General features: G+C 33.5%; 1 protein-coding gene across 1 annotated transcript; it reads right to left on the reverse strand.

Moving 5' to 3' along the window:
* On the reverse strand, nt 5,608-12,751 carry LOC109332542 (bifunctional 3-dehydroquinate dehydratase/shikimate dehydrogenase, chloroplastic-like). Its single transcript, XM_019567525.1, has 11 exons — nt 12,483-12,751; nt 11,784-12,007; nt 11,395-11,500; nt 10,373-10,591; nt 9,325-9,675; nt 7,820-7,958; nt 7,581-7,724; nt 7,175-7,323; nt 6,401-6,563; nt 6,218-6,262; nt 5,608-5,977 (listed from the first exon to the last, which is right to left on the reverse strand). Exons 1-10 carry the CDS (start codon nt 12,669-12,671, stop codon nt 6,222-6,224), a joined length of 1,725 nt encoding a protein of 574 aa, XP_019423070.1. The 5' UTR covers nt 12,672-12,751; the 3' UTR covers nt 5,608-5,977; nt 6,218-6,221.

The raw sequence follows: 14,240 nt of genomic DNA on the forward strand, positions 1-14,240 counted from the left end.
AAGAGGTGCATCTTCATTGGATCCAGTTTCCAAAAAGGTGATGTTGAGCAGAGATACAGTGTTTGATAAAGATTTCATGATGAAACAGTCAGTTTTGACCGAGGTGCCCATACCAAATTATGAGACTTTGGGATCAAATATGATTCCAGTGAGCAATGAAATGGTTCAGGTGAATAAAGGCAAGGAACCATGCACTAGTTCAAGTCAAGAACATGATGATTCTCAAGCGAAGAGTTTAGGTGTGCAGGAGTATCTACTTGCTAGAGACAGAGATAGACGTCCTATCAAACCTCCAGAGAGATATTGCTTTGAGGATATGCCTTCAATTGCTCTCCATATAAGTTCAGGAGATCTATATTGCTTTCAAGAGGCTATAAACAACCAGGAGAAAGAAAAATGGATGGGTGCCATGATGGAGGAGATGGAGTCTTACAGAAGAACCAAACTTGGGAACTTGTTCTATTGCCCCCAGATAAGCATGTAGTTGGATGCAAATGGGTGTACAAGAGAAAGCCAACAATATCAGAAAAAGAAGGGGAAAAGTTCAAGGCTCGTCTTGTAGCAAAAGGATATTCATAGTAGAAGGGGATCGACTATAATGAGATTTTCTCCCCAATGGTGAGACACACTTCTATCAGGGCAGTGCTTGCCTTGTAGCCAGTCGGGATATGTACTTAGAACAAATGGATGTGAAGACTTCTTTTCTCCATGGTGAATTAGAGGAGAAATTTTACATGACACAACCAGAGGGGTTTAGTGCAGCTGGACAGAGTCACTTGGTTTGCAAGTTGAAGAAGTCTCTATATGGTTTGAAGCAGTCTCCCAGACAATAATACAAGCGGTTTGACACTTATATGTTGAAGCTTGGTTATAAGCGCTATGAGTATGATTGTTGTGTTTATGTACGATGACTCTTTTATTTTTCTGTTACTTTATGTTGATGATATGTTGATTGCTGCTAATCATTTGAGTGATATCAATGAGCTGAAAGTCATGCTAGGTAAGGAGCTTGACATGAAAGATTTAGGGGTTGCTAAGAAGATTCTTGGGATGAAGATTCACAGTGATAGGGGAGCTATAAAACTATGGTTCTCCCAACAAAGCTATGTTGAAAAGATCTTAGAGAGATTTGATATGAGCAATGCTAAAGTAGTGAGCACTCCATTAGAAAATCACTTCGAGCTTTCCCTAGATCAGTGTCCAAAGACAGATAAAGAGAAAAAATACATGTCAAAGGTTTCATATGCCAGCGCAGTGAGTTGCTTGATGTATGCTATGGTTTGTACTAGACCGGACTTGGCACAAGTAGTTAGTCAAGTATGCAAGTATATGTTGAAACCAGGGAAATAACATTGTGAAACAGTCAAATGGATTTTCAAATATTTGAAGGGGACTATAGGTCTCGGTATCATGTTTGGCAGCCAACAGAGTAAGTCTTCAGTTATTGATTATGTTGATTGGGACTATGCAGGAGACTTGGATGATAGAAGGTCCGCAACGAGGTTTGTCTTCACCCTTGTAGGTGGACCAATTATGTGGAGATCATCAGTTCTGTTTGTTGTTGCTATGTCCACAACTGAAGCAGAGTACATGACAGTTGGTGAAACTTCTAAGGAAGCTCTATGGCTTATGGGGATGATAAATGAGTTAGGCATTGAGCATGATGGAGTTTCGCTGCATTGTGACAGTCAGAGTGTTATCTTCTTGGCAAAGAACTGAGTGTATCATGTTAGGACCAAGCATATTGATGTGAGATTTCACAAGATCAGAGAGTTGGTAGCTTGTGGGTAGATACTATTGCAGAAGGTTCACACTTCAGAAAATGCAACTGATATGTTAACCAAACCGGTTACCGTGGATAAGTTTAGGCATTGCTTGAGCTTGCTGAAGATTCACTGATGTTGGACTATGGAGCGCCCCCAATCCAATGGCGAAAGATGGTGATTGATGATATTCGCCAAGGTGGAGATTGTTGTGCAATGACTCATATCTCTAGATAACAACAATACAAGTTATGGGCTTGGGCTGATGTCAAGGGGTTGGGGTAGAGGACTATATATTTACGTTGTGTAAACCTAATGTAACAAGGAGAAGAATAGTCAAACACTAATCATTATTCTCTAATAATATATAGTGGTAGCCGCTCAAAGCTCTCGGGGACGTAGGCACAATTGGCCGAACCACGTTATTAAATCTCTTGTGTTATTCTCTTGTCTTTATATTATTTACTATTTGATTGTTCGCTTGTTCCCAACATTTTTTTTGTTTCTCACATGTATCATCGCATTGTAGACAATTTTGTTCGAGCCAAAAACATCCATAGGTATGTGGAGCTAACTCTCCCAACAAGTATTTTTTTAACCACGAGACTGGAATCCGAAATCTTGCTTAAGAAGAATCAAGCATGTACCACTTGAACCAACACTCATTGGTTATCAAGCTCAATTATACATCAAATGTGTTTGATATTGATAATAAATTAAATATTTTATTAACATAAACCCCGCAACAAACAAGAAGCTGAAAAATATAATAAAACAATATTAGAATCGTATTGGAAAACTAAATATATAATATGGAATAGTGATCCTCTCTATTACTATAGAGAGAAGTGATCTTTTTACACTTAGTTTTAAGATAAAAGTATCATTATAAATATAAACAAAAAGATATAATTGTTTTTTTATTTTATTTTGTATAACACTTCACTTTCCATTACTGGAGAGGATTCTATCTCATAATATAGTGAAGATATAATTGATTAAATATGTTAAGAAACTCTAAAAGCAATGGGAGCTAAACTTCAACTTCAAAAACAAAATACTAGTGTATTTGTTCCTTTTTAATTCTTCTTGTAACAAATTGGATTTGCAACAATCTATCTACCTCTTTAAAAATCAATTAAAGGTTAATGTTTGTTTTTACAACTTTATGTTTACCTAATTAATAATGAGTAAAATTAAATGAATATAATTACTACAGAGATAAAGAACACAGTAACAAAATATTACAAGAATTTCATACAAATAGGTATATTAATTTTATTTATTAATCTCTTTGGTATAACTTTAAAAAATAATTAAATAGAAAGAGATGGTAGTATTTTAGTAGTGATGAAGTTTGAATGTTTATTTTTTTCACAAATAAAGTGAAGCATGAAATGTTGACGAACCAAGGGTAGGTTTGACTCGATATCCAAGGAATAGGTACACATTAAAGAAAAAGTAGACAACTGGCAAAGAAATGAAAAAGGTCAAAATAGTCAGCAAACGTCCAATGATTCAAATCATAACCATAGCCCATGAGAGCTTTCTTCCATTATGAAGACCAAACTTTACATTAAAAAATGCCTAATAATTTTATTTAAAAAAATAAAGAAAAATTGTATATACTGATGGTTCATGAGTTTAATATATTATCACTATATCATCTATAATTCATTTTTAATTATTATTTACTCTTCAAAAAAGTAATACAAATAAAATGTGGATAATATATTGAGTATGTATAAATCTTTACACTAAAATAAATATTACCCTCATAAAAATAAAAGGCATTCTTGGAAGTACTAATTTTTAGCTTCTATTTATATAGTAAGTGTCTAAGCAAAACTCTTACATACAATACAAAACTTGAAGTTGAAGAAAGAAAGAAAGAAAGTAGAGTGAAGAAAAGATATGGGTGTAGTGGCAATAAGAAGAAGTGATTTGATCAACAATAGTAATTTGTACAGCACCAATAGGATTTCAAGTCGTTTGATTCCAAAGAGGGGCCAAGTGAAGTTTGGGATTGTGATGGGTTTCTTTAACACTCTTTCATCTATCTTCTCTTCCTTCACACCACAATGTATTCACTTATCTTGATTCTTTCTTCAATACAATTTTTTACCACGAGTAAAACAATTTCACACTTCTTTCTTCCTTTTGTGTTTGATGATCAATTATATATTAAGATAATAAGTAATAATTTATTTCTTTTTGTTATGTCATCTAATATGATTATTCTGGATTCGAAGGTTGTGTGCTCCTAATCCTGTCTAAGTGGTGTTAAAAACGGCTTCCTTCATATGTAGTGGATTTTTAGATTGAGAGGGATGAATACCAATAAGGCAATAACATGCTCAAAGTAGACCTTCAGTCTTTTTTTTAGTAATACCAAAGGTATTCATTCACCCCATGAGTAAGAAATTAGTCTATTCGGAGTGTATAGTTGTCTTTCTTAACAAGTTACTTTATAAAATTAAACTTTTGATTTTTAGGAATCTAGCAGAGTCTTACACCACTAGACCAATATCTTCTTTTTGGTAGATAGGTACTCAATATGTGACCACTTCTGTAAATTATAGTCTCATGCCCTTGATTTCAAACCTGGTAATGATTTTGGTTCAACAACTTATGGCATTACTAACTCAAAGAATTATCCCATTAATTGATTATTTTTGTTGATGATAAATTTTATTATGGGAAGTATAACTCTTATTTCAAGAGTGTAATATTTAAATGAGTGTAAAGTTTTATATACAATTAATATATTATTCATTGAATTTTGATTAAATATGAATAATAGATGATACAATAATAATGTAAAAAAAATTATAGTTAAATAAATAGATTTTTTCTCTTATGTAAACCATTTGGGAAATATTAGAGAGATAGTGGACATTGTTAAATAATGTAGTTCATGGGTTACCTTCACGATAGCAGCCGAACAAGCCAACAAGTCTGCCACACGGTTACCTTCACGATAGCTATGACAAAACCTTACATTCCAAATTTCCAATCCTTTGCTAAAAACAAGTATTTATCAACAAACTGTGTTGAGACTTTCGGTTTTCTACTTTAATTTCATTGACAAACAAAGATTTATTCGAAAACTTATTTACGCAGAGAGAATTAATAAAATATTCACAAAATATAAATAAATTATTTCTAATTAAAATTTAGTCTTAAACAATAACATTTAAAAACATAAATACATTTATCTTTAAAGATGATGTGTGAGATATATCTAGATAGAAGTTCTCAATTTTATAGTTTAGAATAGAATCAACATGGCAACATCCATCCCTTGTCTCCAACTGGGAGACAGAGATTGCATAACATTTAAACTCATGTATTATATCAAAATTCCAGATATTATTGATTTAAGATAACGCAGATTCAAGAAAATATGAGTTCCAACCAAGCTATACTCATCTTAAACACATTCCTAATAGAACCGGGTAAAGTGTTATGAGTGTAGATTTATACATAGCTAGTGTAAAGATTTATATGCAATTAGTACATCATCTATCATTCATTTGTATTATATTTTCAAGAAAAGTCAATAATAATAAAAAAATGATGAATTATTTATGATACACTGACAATGTATAAAACTCATACATTACAACAGCATACATTTTTTCCTCAAATGTTATTTCCAATTATTAAATAATTTCATGCACCAAATTATTTATGTTCAGATTTAACAGTATACAGCTTAGGACAAATATTGACTACTACAACCCAACTGCCAATTAATTTTATTTTTACAAAAAAACGGCAAAACCAGCTTAAAAGTGGAAATTACAATACCCAACAAAGTAGTTTGTGTTTTCTCTTAAAATCATTTCAAAATTATGTAACCAGTTGCTTAAAAACGTTACATACAAAACAGCAACTTCCAATAATTGACAGATTCATTTACTAAAATTGAAATTGTCAACATTTCTTATACATTAAATTTCCTCAAGGACACACTTGAACAATAGAACAACAAGAATACAACAATAACCAAACTTTTATCTCACTGGGTGGGGTCGGCTACATGGATTGAATGACATCGTAATGCTCTATCATAAATCATGTTCATCGATAAAACATTGATCTCCAATAGAACAGGTAGGATAGATGCAACAAATCCTAAGCCCTAAAGGACTCCCCATTCAAAGGCAGTTTCAAAGGATGAAGCTTGTTGGCACATGTAGATATCAATCCTATTACATTAAGAAATTTAAAATAAGGAAGAATGAACAGAATCTAGTTGAGAAGACAAACCATAGCTTCAGAGAAGAATGCTTCAAGCATATCCAGTTAACATAAAAAAGCCAGACACAATTATATTTTCTAAAATAATGACGACAGAAAACAGGAATAGAGTAATAGGTTAAAAGCAAAGAGAACTTTCAACACTTAGGAAAACATTATCAATGAGATAGAAGTTAGAGCTTGCAAACCTCATCAGTAATTTTCCATAATTTTTTTGAAGAGCTGCTTTGGAGCTGAAAATGCAGAAGTAGAATTAAAGGGAGAAAACAAGACTTCCAAACCAATCATATCAAATTAAGTACAGACCAGGGAAACATGGTCAAAAAGTACATTTAACTTCATCTATCGATTTTTGTTTACATTCGACTTACCTGGCGTTCCACTAAAGTTCTCAAATTGCCCATATGCTTGTCCAAGAAACATCTCCAATCCTGTTACAATAGTGGCTCCTGATTCTTCTGCTTCCTTCAAGAGTCTAGTCATTTTGGGTGTGTAGACAGCATCAAAAACCAGGGAGTATGATTTCAAAGCATGCTGCAAAAACATAAGAAGGATTAGTTCTCTGGCTTTCAACTTATTCATGTTCCATATAATGACATGTGTGCCTTCTTCGTACTAATAATATTTTACTATGAGACCCATCTAGAACAGAAACACCACATCTTAAATGTAAGTAGTTGGTGGAAGTGTGTTCATATGAGTCAATGCTACAATTCCTATTCAAGAATGAGAACAATTTTGCTGGGTAAGTCTGGCATTTGTTCAAGTTGAGTTCAACTATATCAGATGAAAACACAGTCCTAGAGAGCATCAATATTTCAAGTCAAAAAAGGGTCAAAGTCACAGACAAGGCTTAGGAAGCATTTAGTCATTATTAGTCATATTTGTTCCATACAAAAAGTTCAATTAAGTCGGGACAATCATCACATAACGAGACCAAACTAAATTAGTGAAGTATGTCACGTTCAACACCTAGACATCAAGTAATGAGATATGGATCTTCAGAACCAATAATCGTATTTCATTTGAATAGAAATCCAATCTTCTTAATCATATATAATGGTCAATAACATCAAATTAAAAATTCCACTAACAATATTCTGAGACCCTAATTGCTATAACATGGCAATGTTTAAGGAGCAAACCTTAGAAATAGGTGTTTCATCAACATTTGGTTGCATTCCAATAGAGGTTGTGTTTGCTAGAATCATACCATCCTCCGGATGGTAATTATCTAAATCAGCAAGGGCTATAGCGTCTCCTCCAATTACATCAGCAAGTTCTCTGGCACGATCTATATGTAAATAATACACATAATACATCAGTGAATGCAATACTGATTTTGGGGGCAAGGGAAAATATGCCACAGCATGTGATATTATTATGTTGTGTATATTTTAATGCTTGATATGCACCGATTTTGGAAGCCACAGTCATCGCATAGTCAGCTATCTCCCACCTATGTAGTTTTGTCCACAAGATCCTAGAAGAACCTCTAACAATGCAATACGCTGCAACTTTAAGTAGGAAAATGAAAATAATGGAGCTTACCATAGGTGCGGTTTGCAATCACAACCCTTGCTCCTTTCTCTTTTGCACCATAAGCAAGTGCCTTCCCAGCACCACCCGCTCCAATAACAACAAACACCTTACCAGCTAATGGTGAAACAGCTGTGCCATCACCATTATGTCTATCTGCGAATAAAAAATTGAAGTGCACATCTTCAGAAGAAAAGCGATCAACAACAGTGACAACATAAAATGCTTAGCCACTAAAATTTGAGAGTTACCTCGTAGTCGATCCTCTATAGCAGAAATAGCGCCAACATAATCTGTGTTATATCCGATCAACTTCCCATCAGTTGGTCTTCTTATAACACAATTCACAGCTCCTATTGACTGTGCCAATAACCAATTTGAAGAATTAAATATATATATATATATATATATATATATATATATATATATATATATATATATATATATATATATATATATATATATATATATATATATATATATATATATATATATATATATATATATATATATATATATATATATATATATATATATATATATATATATATATATATATTTAATTCTTCAAATTGGTTATTGGCACAGTCAATAGGAGCTGTGAATTGTGTTATAAGAAGACCAACTGATGGGAAGTTGATCGGATATAACACAGATTATGTTGGCGCTATTTCTGCTATAGAGGATCGACTACGAGGTAACTCTCAAATTTTAGTGGCTAAGCATTTTATGTTGTCACTGTTGTTGATCGCTTTTCTTCTGAAGATGTGCACTTCAATTTTTTATTCGCAGATAGACATAATGGTGATGGCACAGCTGTTTCACCATTAGCTGGTAAGGTGTTTGTTGTTATTGGAGCGGGTGGTGCTGGGAAGGCACTTGCTTATGGTGCAAAAGAGAAAGGAGCAAGGGTTGTGATTGCAAACCGCACCTATGGTAAGCTCCATTATTTTCATTTTCCTACTTAAAGTTGCAGCGTATTGCATTGTTAGAGGTTCTTCTAGGATCTTGTGGACAAAACTACATAGGTGGGAGAAGACACACACACACTTCAGGAGCTCTTGTGCTCCAGGAGTACTTGCCTTAAAATTAGAAAATCAAATAAATCCCCACTAATATAATTGCTGAATGCCATACCAAAAGTATCATAAACGGCGAATATCAAGGTACCAACAACAGCAGTCTGGCACCATATTGGAATTTGGAAATAATAAATTAAGACCCATTAACTCTAGATACCAATGTAAGCTAATTTAAACAAATTCCAACCTTCAAATTAAAGTAATCATGAAATGACTTTATCAAAAGGACTAACAGAGATTCTACGTCCTTATTGGATTTGTCAAATTGATCCTCCAGTTGTTAAATTACTTTGACAACTTTTCTATGTTCTAAAATGTTGAAAAGTATCCTTAACAATTAGTATAAGTATAACATCTTATTAATAATGTATGTCAGAAAAAAGCAAACCCATGAAGAGGGATGCTAGCAACAATTGTTATTCATGAAATTCATATGGGACCCATTAAATTAGAGTGGACCCATGTGATATAGTGCATCTGACATGAATTCTATAAATCACAAAGCTTGTTGAAGAGTTTATCTAAAACAATGTTGCTAGCATTTCACAACCCAAGAAAGTTGACTAGCATGCGGAAAGAATCTAGAGCATATTACCAAAGTGCAACAATAGCAGAATGCAAGAAACATCAAAAACTAGATTACACAAAATTCAAAAACTCTTCACAATGAGTTATAACCTGAATCCCACAAAATCTGTTGATGAGTAAGTCCTGAGAAAATTGGCAAGGTCATCCACCAATAAAAATACATAAACTCCATCAAAACCAACTGACTTGAAGGCTTCATTGAACAATATGGGTGATTTACTGTGACCGACAGGCTTTCCAATAATTCCATATACTTTTGTATCAGGTCCCACTTGTCTAATATTGTATAGATCCAATAGATCCTTAATTGTAGGTTGACCAGGAGCTGAAACTACTCCCGACTCAAGGGTACCAAAAGTGAGATAACCACCAAATTTTGCACAAAGTATACGTGAAATTAATCCCCTATCACCCATAACAAGTCCAATAAATGGAACCTGGGAATTCCAAAAAAACAGTCATGCTAAAATTATTTTTTCATCATATAAAAAAGCCTCAACATAAATCATAAATTTATGTGTTGCCAGTCAGAAACAGAGGAGTATTGCTTGAAGTGGCAGAGAAGTTCAGATTAACAACATAAAGTTTTAAGCATTAACAAATGAGACAATTATACAGCCCGAACTTATTTCATACTTTTCTTTGGTAGGTATGATGCAAAGGTAGAGTGCTTCAAGATTTTTTTCCTACTACCCTCCCTAGATGGTTTTAAATGGGTGAAGCCAACATTTGATTAAATTTACATTGTCTGCAATTACAGTGGTCCTTATTTCTTCAGAGAACTCTTCCTCAACTAAGTTGTCTCTCAGTAATCAGAAACTCGTTCCTAACCAACCTTGAAGTAGTTTTATCTATATTATGTACTACTTAAGTTCACTAATGTGTAAGGTCAATAGCTTATAAGAGATAAAAGAGGTGTATATAAATTAAAATTTTGTTCAAATTTTCCATTGTTAGGATGATTCATGAGAAGCTAAGAATGTTTCATCCTAAATTTTGTAACACTATCTGTTCAACCTCCATTCCTGTCAGCTGAAACAATATCTAAGCAATAATGTATGAATTTTGTAAGAAATTAAGTTTGCATCTAAGAGCAAAATTACCACAGACCAGAATGTTACATACACGTCTTACTTGGGAATGGGCCATTATTTGAAACATGCGTGCGACATCAGTGATCTCCACGGCAGTTGTTGCAATCTTCACTATGTCGGCCCCAGTTGCTTGTATTCTTGCTACAAGGTTGCCAAGATCCTCAACTGAGGGAGTATGCTGATAGTTATGAGAGGAAACAATGACCTTGGTTTTATTGACTGTCTTCCCACGTATGGAGTCAAAGAACTGATCCGCAACCTTTGTAGATGTGTCAGAAATAGGAAATGTTACACTTAGTTTCATGGTACAGCCATCAGAAAGCAAATAACATGAAGACAGCCTCTGGCTTCACCAAATTCGGGGGAAGTTTTAATGGTAACAAGAATAATTTATTTGCTTTAAGGTTCACTATCTTATATTGCTAAATATTAATTTGGTTATTATATATTAGAGAAGTGACAGGCATTCAACCTGAAGTTGAGTTCTGACTTATGAAAGAAAAGCTCAAAGCTAAATGCTAGAAGGATGAATGACTGACTCATAATGCATGGAACTGATAAACTAAGCATAATATGTGAGAATGGAATATAATAGTGTAAAAAAGAAACTAAGCAATTACTAGTTCAATGTAGCAAATTATAGTCTATAGAGTAATACTACATGCTCGACACAACCAACATGCTAGAGTGACACAAACTTATGAGAGCAAAAACATGACATTAACAGAACCCAGCATGTATTTGTTCTCTTGAAGAGAATCCCCATTTGTTCAAATTAAGGGTCCATTTGTTTATGCTTTTTCTTTTAAAAAAATGATGTTGATAAAAACACTTGTGACATTTGCACCTTTGTTTGGTCTGGCTTTAGCATAAAAACAGAAGCTGCAAAGCAACTGAAGAGAAAGTATATTTTTCAGCTTAGCAAAAAATTACTTTTGTAGAATCACTTTTTTAGGCCCATTATATGAATAGAATGGTAGGTTTCTAAGTATTTCTTCTATTATAATGAAGTTGTCACTGGAGTGAAAAGCTGGAATTATATGTAGACAAGGGAAAAACAACCTGAAGTTCAACATCAATGTAATCCGCTCCCAACTCCATGGCTAACTGAAGCACATCCAACCGTTTGTTATCATCACCGTCATACATACCACCTTCCCATTTCGGCCTTAAAAAAATATTAAATTTCATTATTTCCAAGACAATGTTGATACCTATGTAGCATTTTGTAGATGTATCAAAACACAACGGAACAGAACATATGGGTGCTATTTTCTGTTTGGGCAATTTTATAAATAGAATAGAACACGCTAACACTGCATAACATTTTGATTTCAGTAAAAGGGGCCGAAGCAAAGAGAATAAAAACAAAACACTTCGTTCTGTTTCCGCACGAAACGCTATCACAATTATCAACAATTTGGGATTACAAAAGCACAAGATTGTGATACCTGTAAGTAATCAGCAGAGGCAAAATGCGGTCTTTAATCAAAGTGTTGAGATCTTGAGAGGGGTTGAAGGTCTTCAAAGAATCTAATCGAATTTCAACGAGGTCGGCACCAGCAAGTTTAGCTTTGTTGATATCAATTTTCATTGTGTCAAGTGAATCCCCCATTATAGGAACACAAATTAAGGTTTCATTCTTCCTCATCCCTGAAGAAGACGGCGATGTAATCTGAAACATCACAAAGCAAATCGTAAATTCATAAAACCAAAAACAGATAGAGAATGAAACAAAGATGAGTTTGGTGAGGGATGAATTGAGGGAGTGAAATTTTGTGAGGAAACAGATAGAAAGTGGAGAGATTGTTACTAAAAAGTTGGAAAGAGAAGGAGAATTGTCAGTCTTGGTTGGTTGGAAGCTCTCAAAATCGTGACGTTTCGGACAATTACAGGCAAATGTGGTCGATAAAATCGCAATTGTGGACGCAATATTGTTGAAGTAACTCCTAAAACCTTAACATACCGGTTACCGGGTCCAGATTTAAAACCCTGTACATCACTGAATGTTTGGTGTGGGTGTGGTAGGTAGGAAGTGATTGAAAAAACATGTGTCTTTTACAGTTTATTTTGATTAAAAAAAGTTCCATCTATTTAAATAATTATTTTCAGAAAAGTTAAAATGATTGGTAATAGCGTAGTGTTGTGACCTGCTCCTGCGTGTGGTGGCGGAGGGATGAAGCGGGTTGGTGAACGAGGCGGCAAGGGGTGGTGATGGAGGCGGGAGGGTGACGGCGGCGGGTGGGGTTGAAGAATGTAGCGTTTATACGCTGAGTGAATAACTTGGTATGAGGCGTGGAAGGGTAACATAGTTGTGGTGGTGCGCGCAGGAACTTCATACTTGAGATCTGTTGGTCAGTGAACGTGTGCAGAGACAGAGAGGGCAAGGAGATAAAAGGGTCAAATGTCAAATCTCAATTTTTGTTTTATTAATTTATAAAACAATCTCAATCCACCTACCACTAATATGTGTCATAATTTGTTTAGTAGAAAAAATGGATATAATTTCTATAAACTTTATATATTTTGTAATTACTTCAATTACCTTTTATCATAATTACTCCTTAAATTTTATTTGTTTGTAAAATTAGTCTCTACCTAAAAATAATATTAAAGTATTAATAAGTTAGTAAGTAATATCTTATCATGAAATTAACAACATTAGTAGCACATCACTATAACGATGCATGTTAACTAGTTGATGACCAAATGAAATAGTCATCAAGATATAAGTTGATTTGGAATAAGAAAATAAGTAAGTTTGAGAATTAAAAGGGAATAATAGATATATATTTGTATATAAAAAGTAAAATTAAATAATAATGGTATGATACCAAAAATTAAAACAAAAATGTACGAGTGAAGTTTTTAATTGTTAGTAATTTAATATTATCTTTATATAAATATTAATTTTACTAACAATAAAAGATTAAGGGGTATTAAAAATAATAATTTATGATACTTACTTGCAAAAAAAAATATAAAGTTTAAGAGTGGTTTTGTAGACTATTCTATTATTTATTTGTTAATAATTAATGGGATTGTTCTTATTTTTTTACAAAAATTTGTAGGAAAATATATTATTTACAAAACTTAAGGATATATATTAAAGAGTGAGGATCCACTTACTTCTTATAACACCGCGAATTTTACGATTTTGAATTATAAGATTTTATTAATATTCTTATTAATTATATATTCGAAAATGAATTTCTGGAAAATTTTGATAAAGAATTAGATGAAACTCTAGTTGAGTTTTAGTCTTGAAATTTTATTTCCTATTTTGTGGTAAACTTTGGTAATTTTCGGAGACAGTCGGTTCTGAACTACTGTCGGGGCCGAAATCCACCCGGTACGACTCAAAAAGTGTTTTTTTGAGTTCTGTAACTCGGAATTGAATTCCGATCGCGCCGTTGACTTCGTAATTTAATTTTGAGTCAATATAGACCCTGAATACACTCATACCTACTTTCTAAATATTTTTCACTCGGAATGCCGAAATCCGAAATTCTAATCGGATATTAGGATCGGCGATTTGTAATACCCGATTGAGTATGGGCCGATAATACTTAGACATGGTTATCGCACATGTCCGCGAGTTGATCATTTCGCATTGGGATGAGAGATTTGACTTCCATAAAGCAAATCTCTCATCACTTTCACCCATATCTCATGAGCTCATCATTAGACACCCTAGGAGATTTGTCATTATTACCTAGAGAAAATCTGATTTCCCTCTCTCCTTAAACCATCACACTTCACACTTCACTCTCTCACTTTTGACATTTTCAAAGAAGAGGTAAATCTTCTCTTCATTTTTCTCTCATTTTCTCATATGCTTCTTCCATCTTCAATCATTGATCTCTCAACATTCAACCAATGAATGTTGATGAGATTTAAGTATGTTG

Source organism: Lupinus angustifolius, chromosome LG18 (assembly GCF_001865875.1).
Source record: "Lupinus angustifolius cultivar Tanjil chromosome LG18, LupAngTanjil_v1.0, whole genome shotgun sequence".
In the NCBI taxonomy this organism is placed as follows: domain Eukaryota; kingdom Viridiplantae; phylum Streptophyta; class Magnoliopsida; order Fabales; family Fabaceae; genus Lupinus; species Lupinus angustifolius.

Bases quoted from the DNA above. Each gene is read 5' to 3' on its own strand.
- LOC109332542 (XM_019567525.1), bottom strand. From the start codon at position 12,671: ATGAAGTTCCTGCGCGCACCACCACAACTATGTTACCCTTCCACGCCT. The intron at 11,501-11,783 runs GTATCACAATCT...TATTTTTTTAAG, and splicing joins CCTCTGCTGATTACTTACAG to GCCGAAATGGGAAGGTGGTA. The intron at 9,676-10,372 runs GTAAGACGTGTA...TGGAATTCCCAG, and splicing joins AAATAATGGCCCATTCCCAA to GTTCCATTTATTGGACTTGT.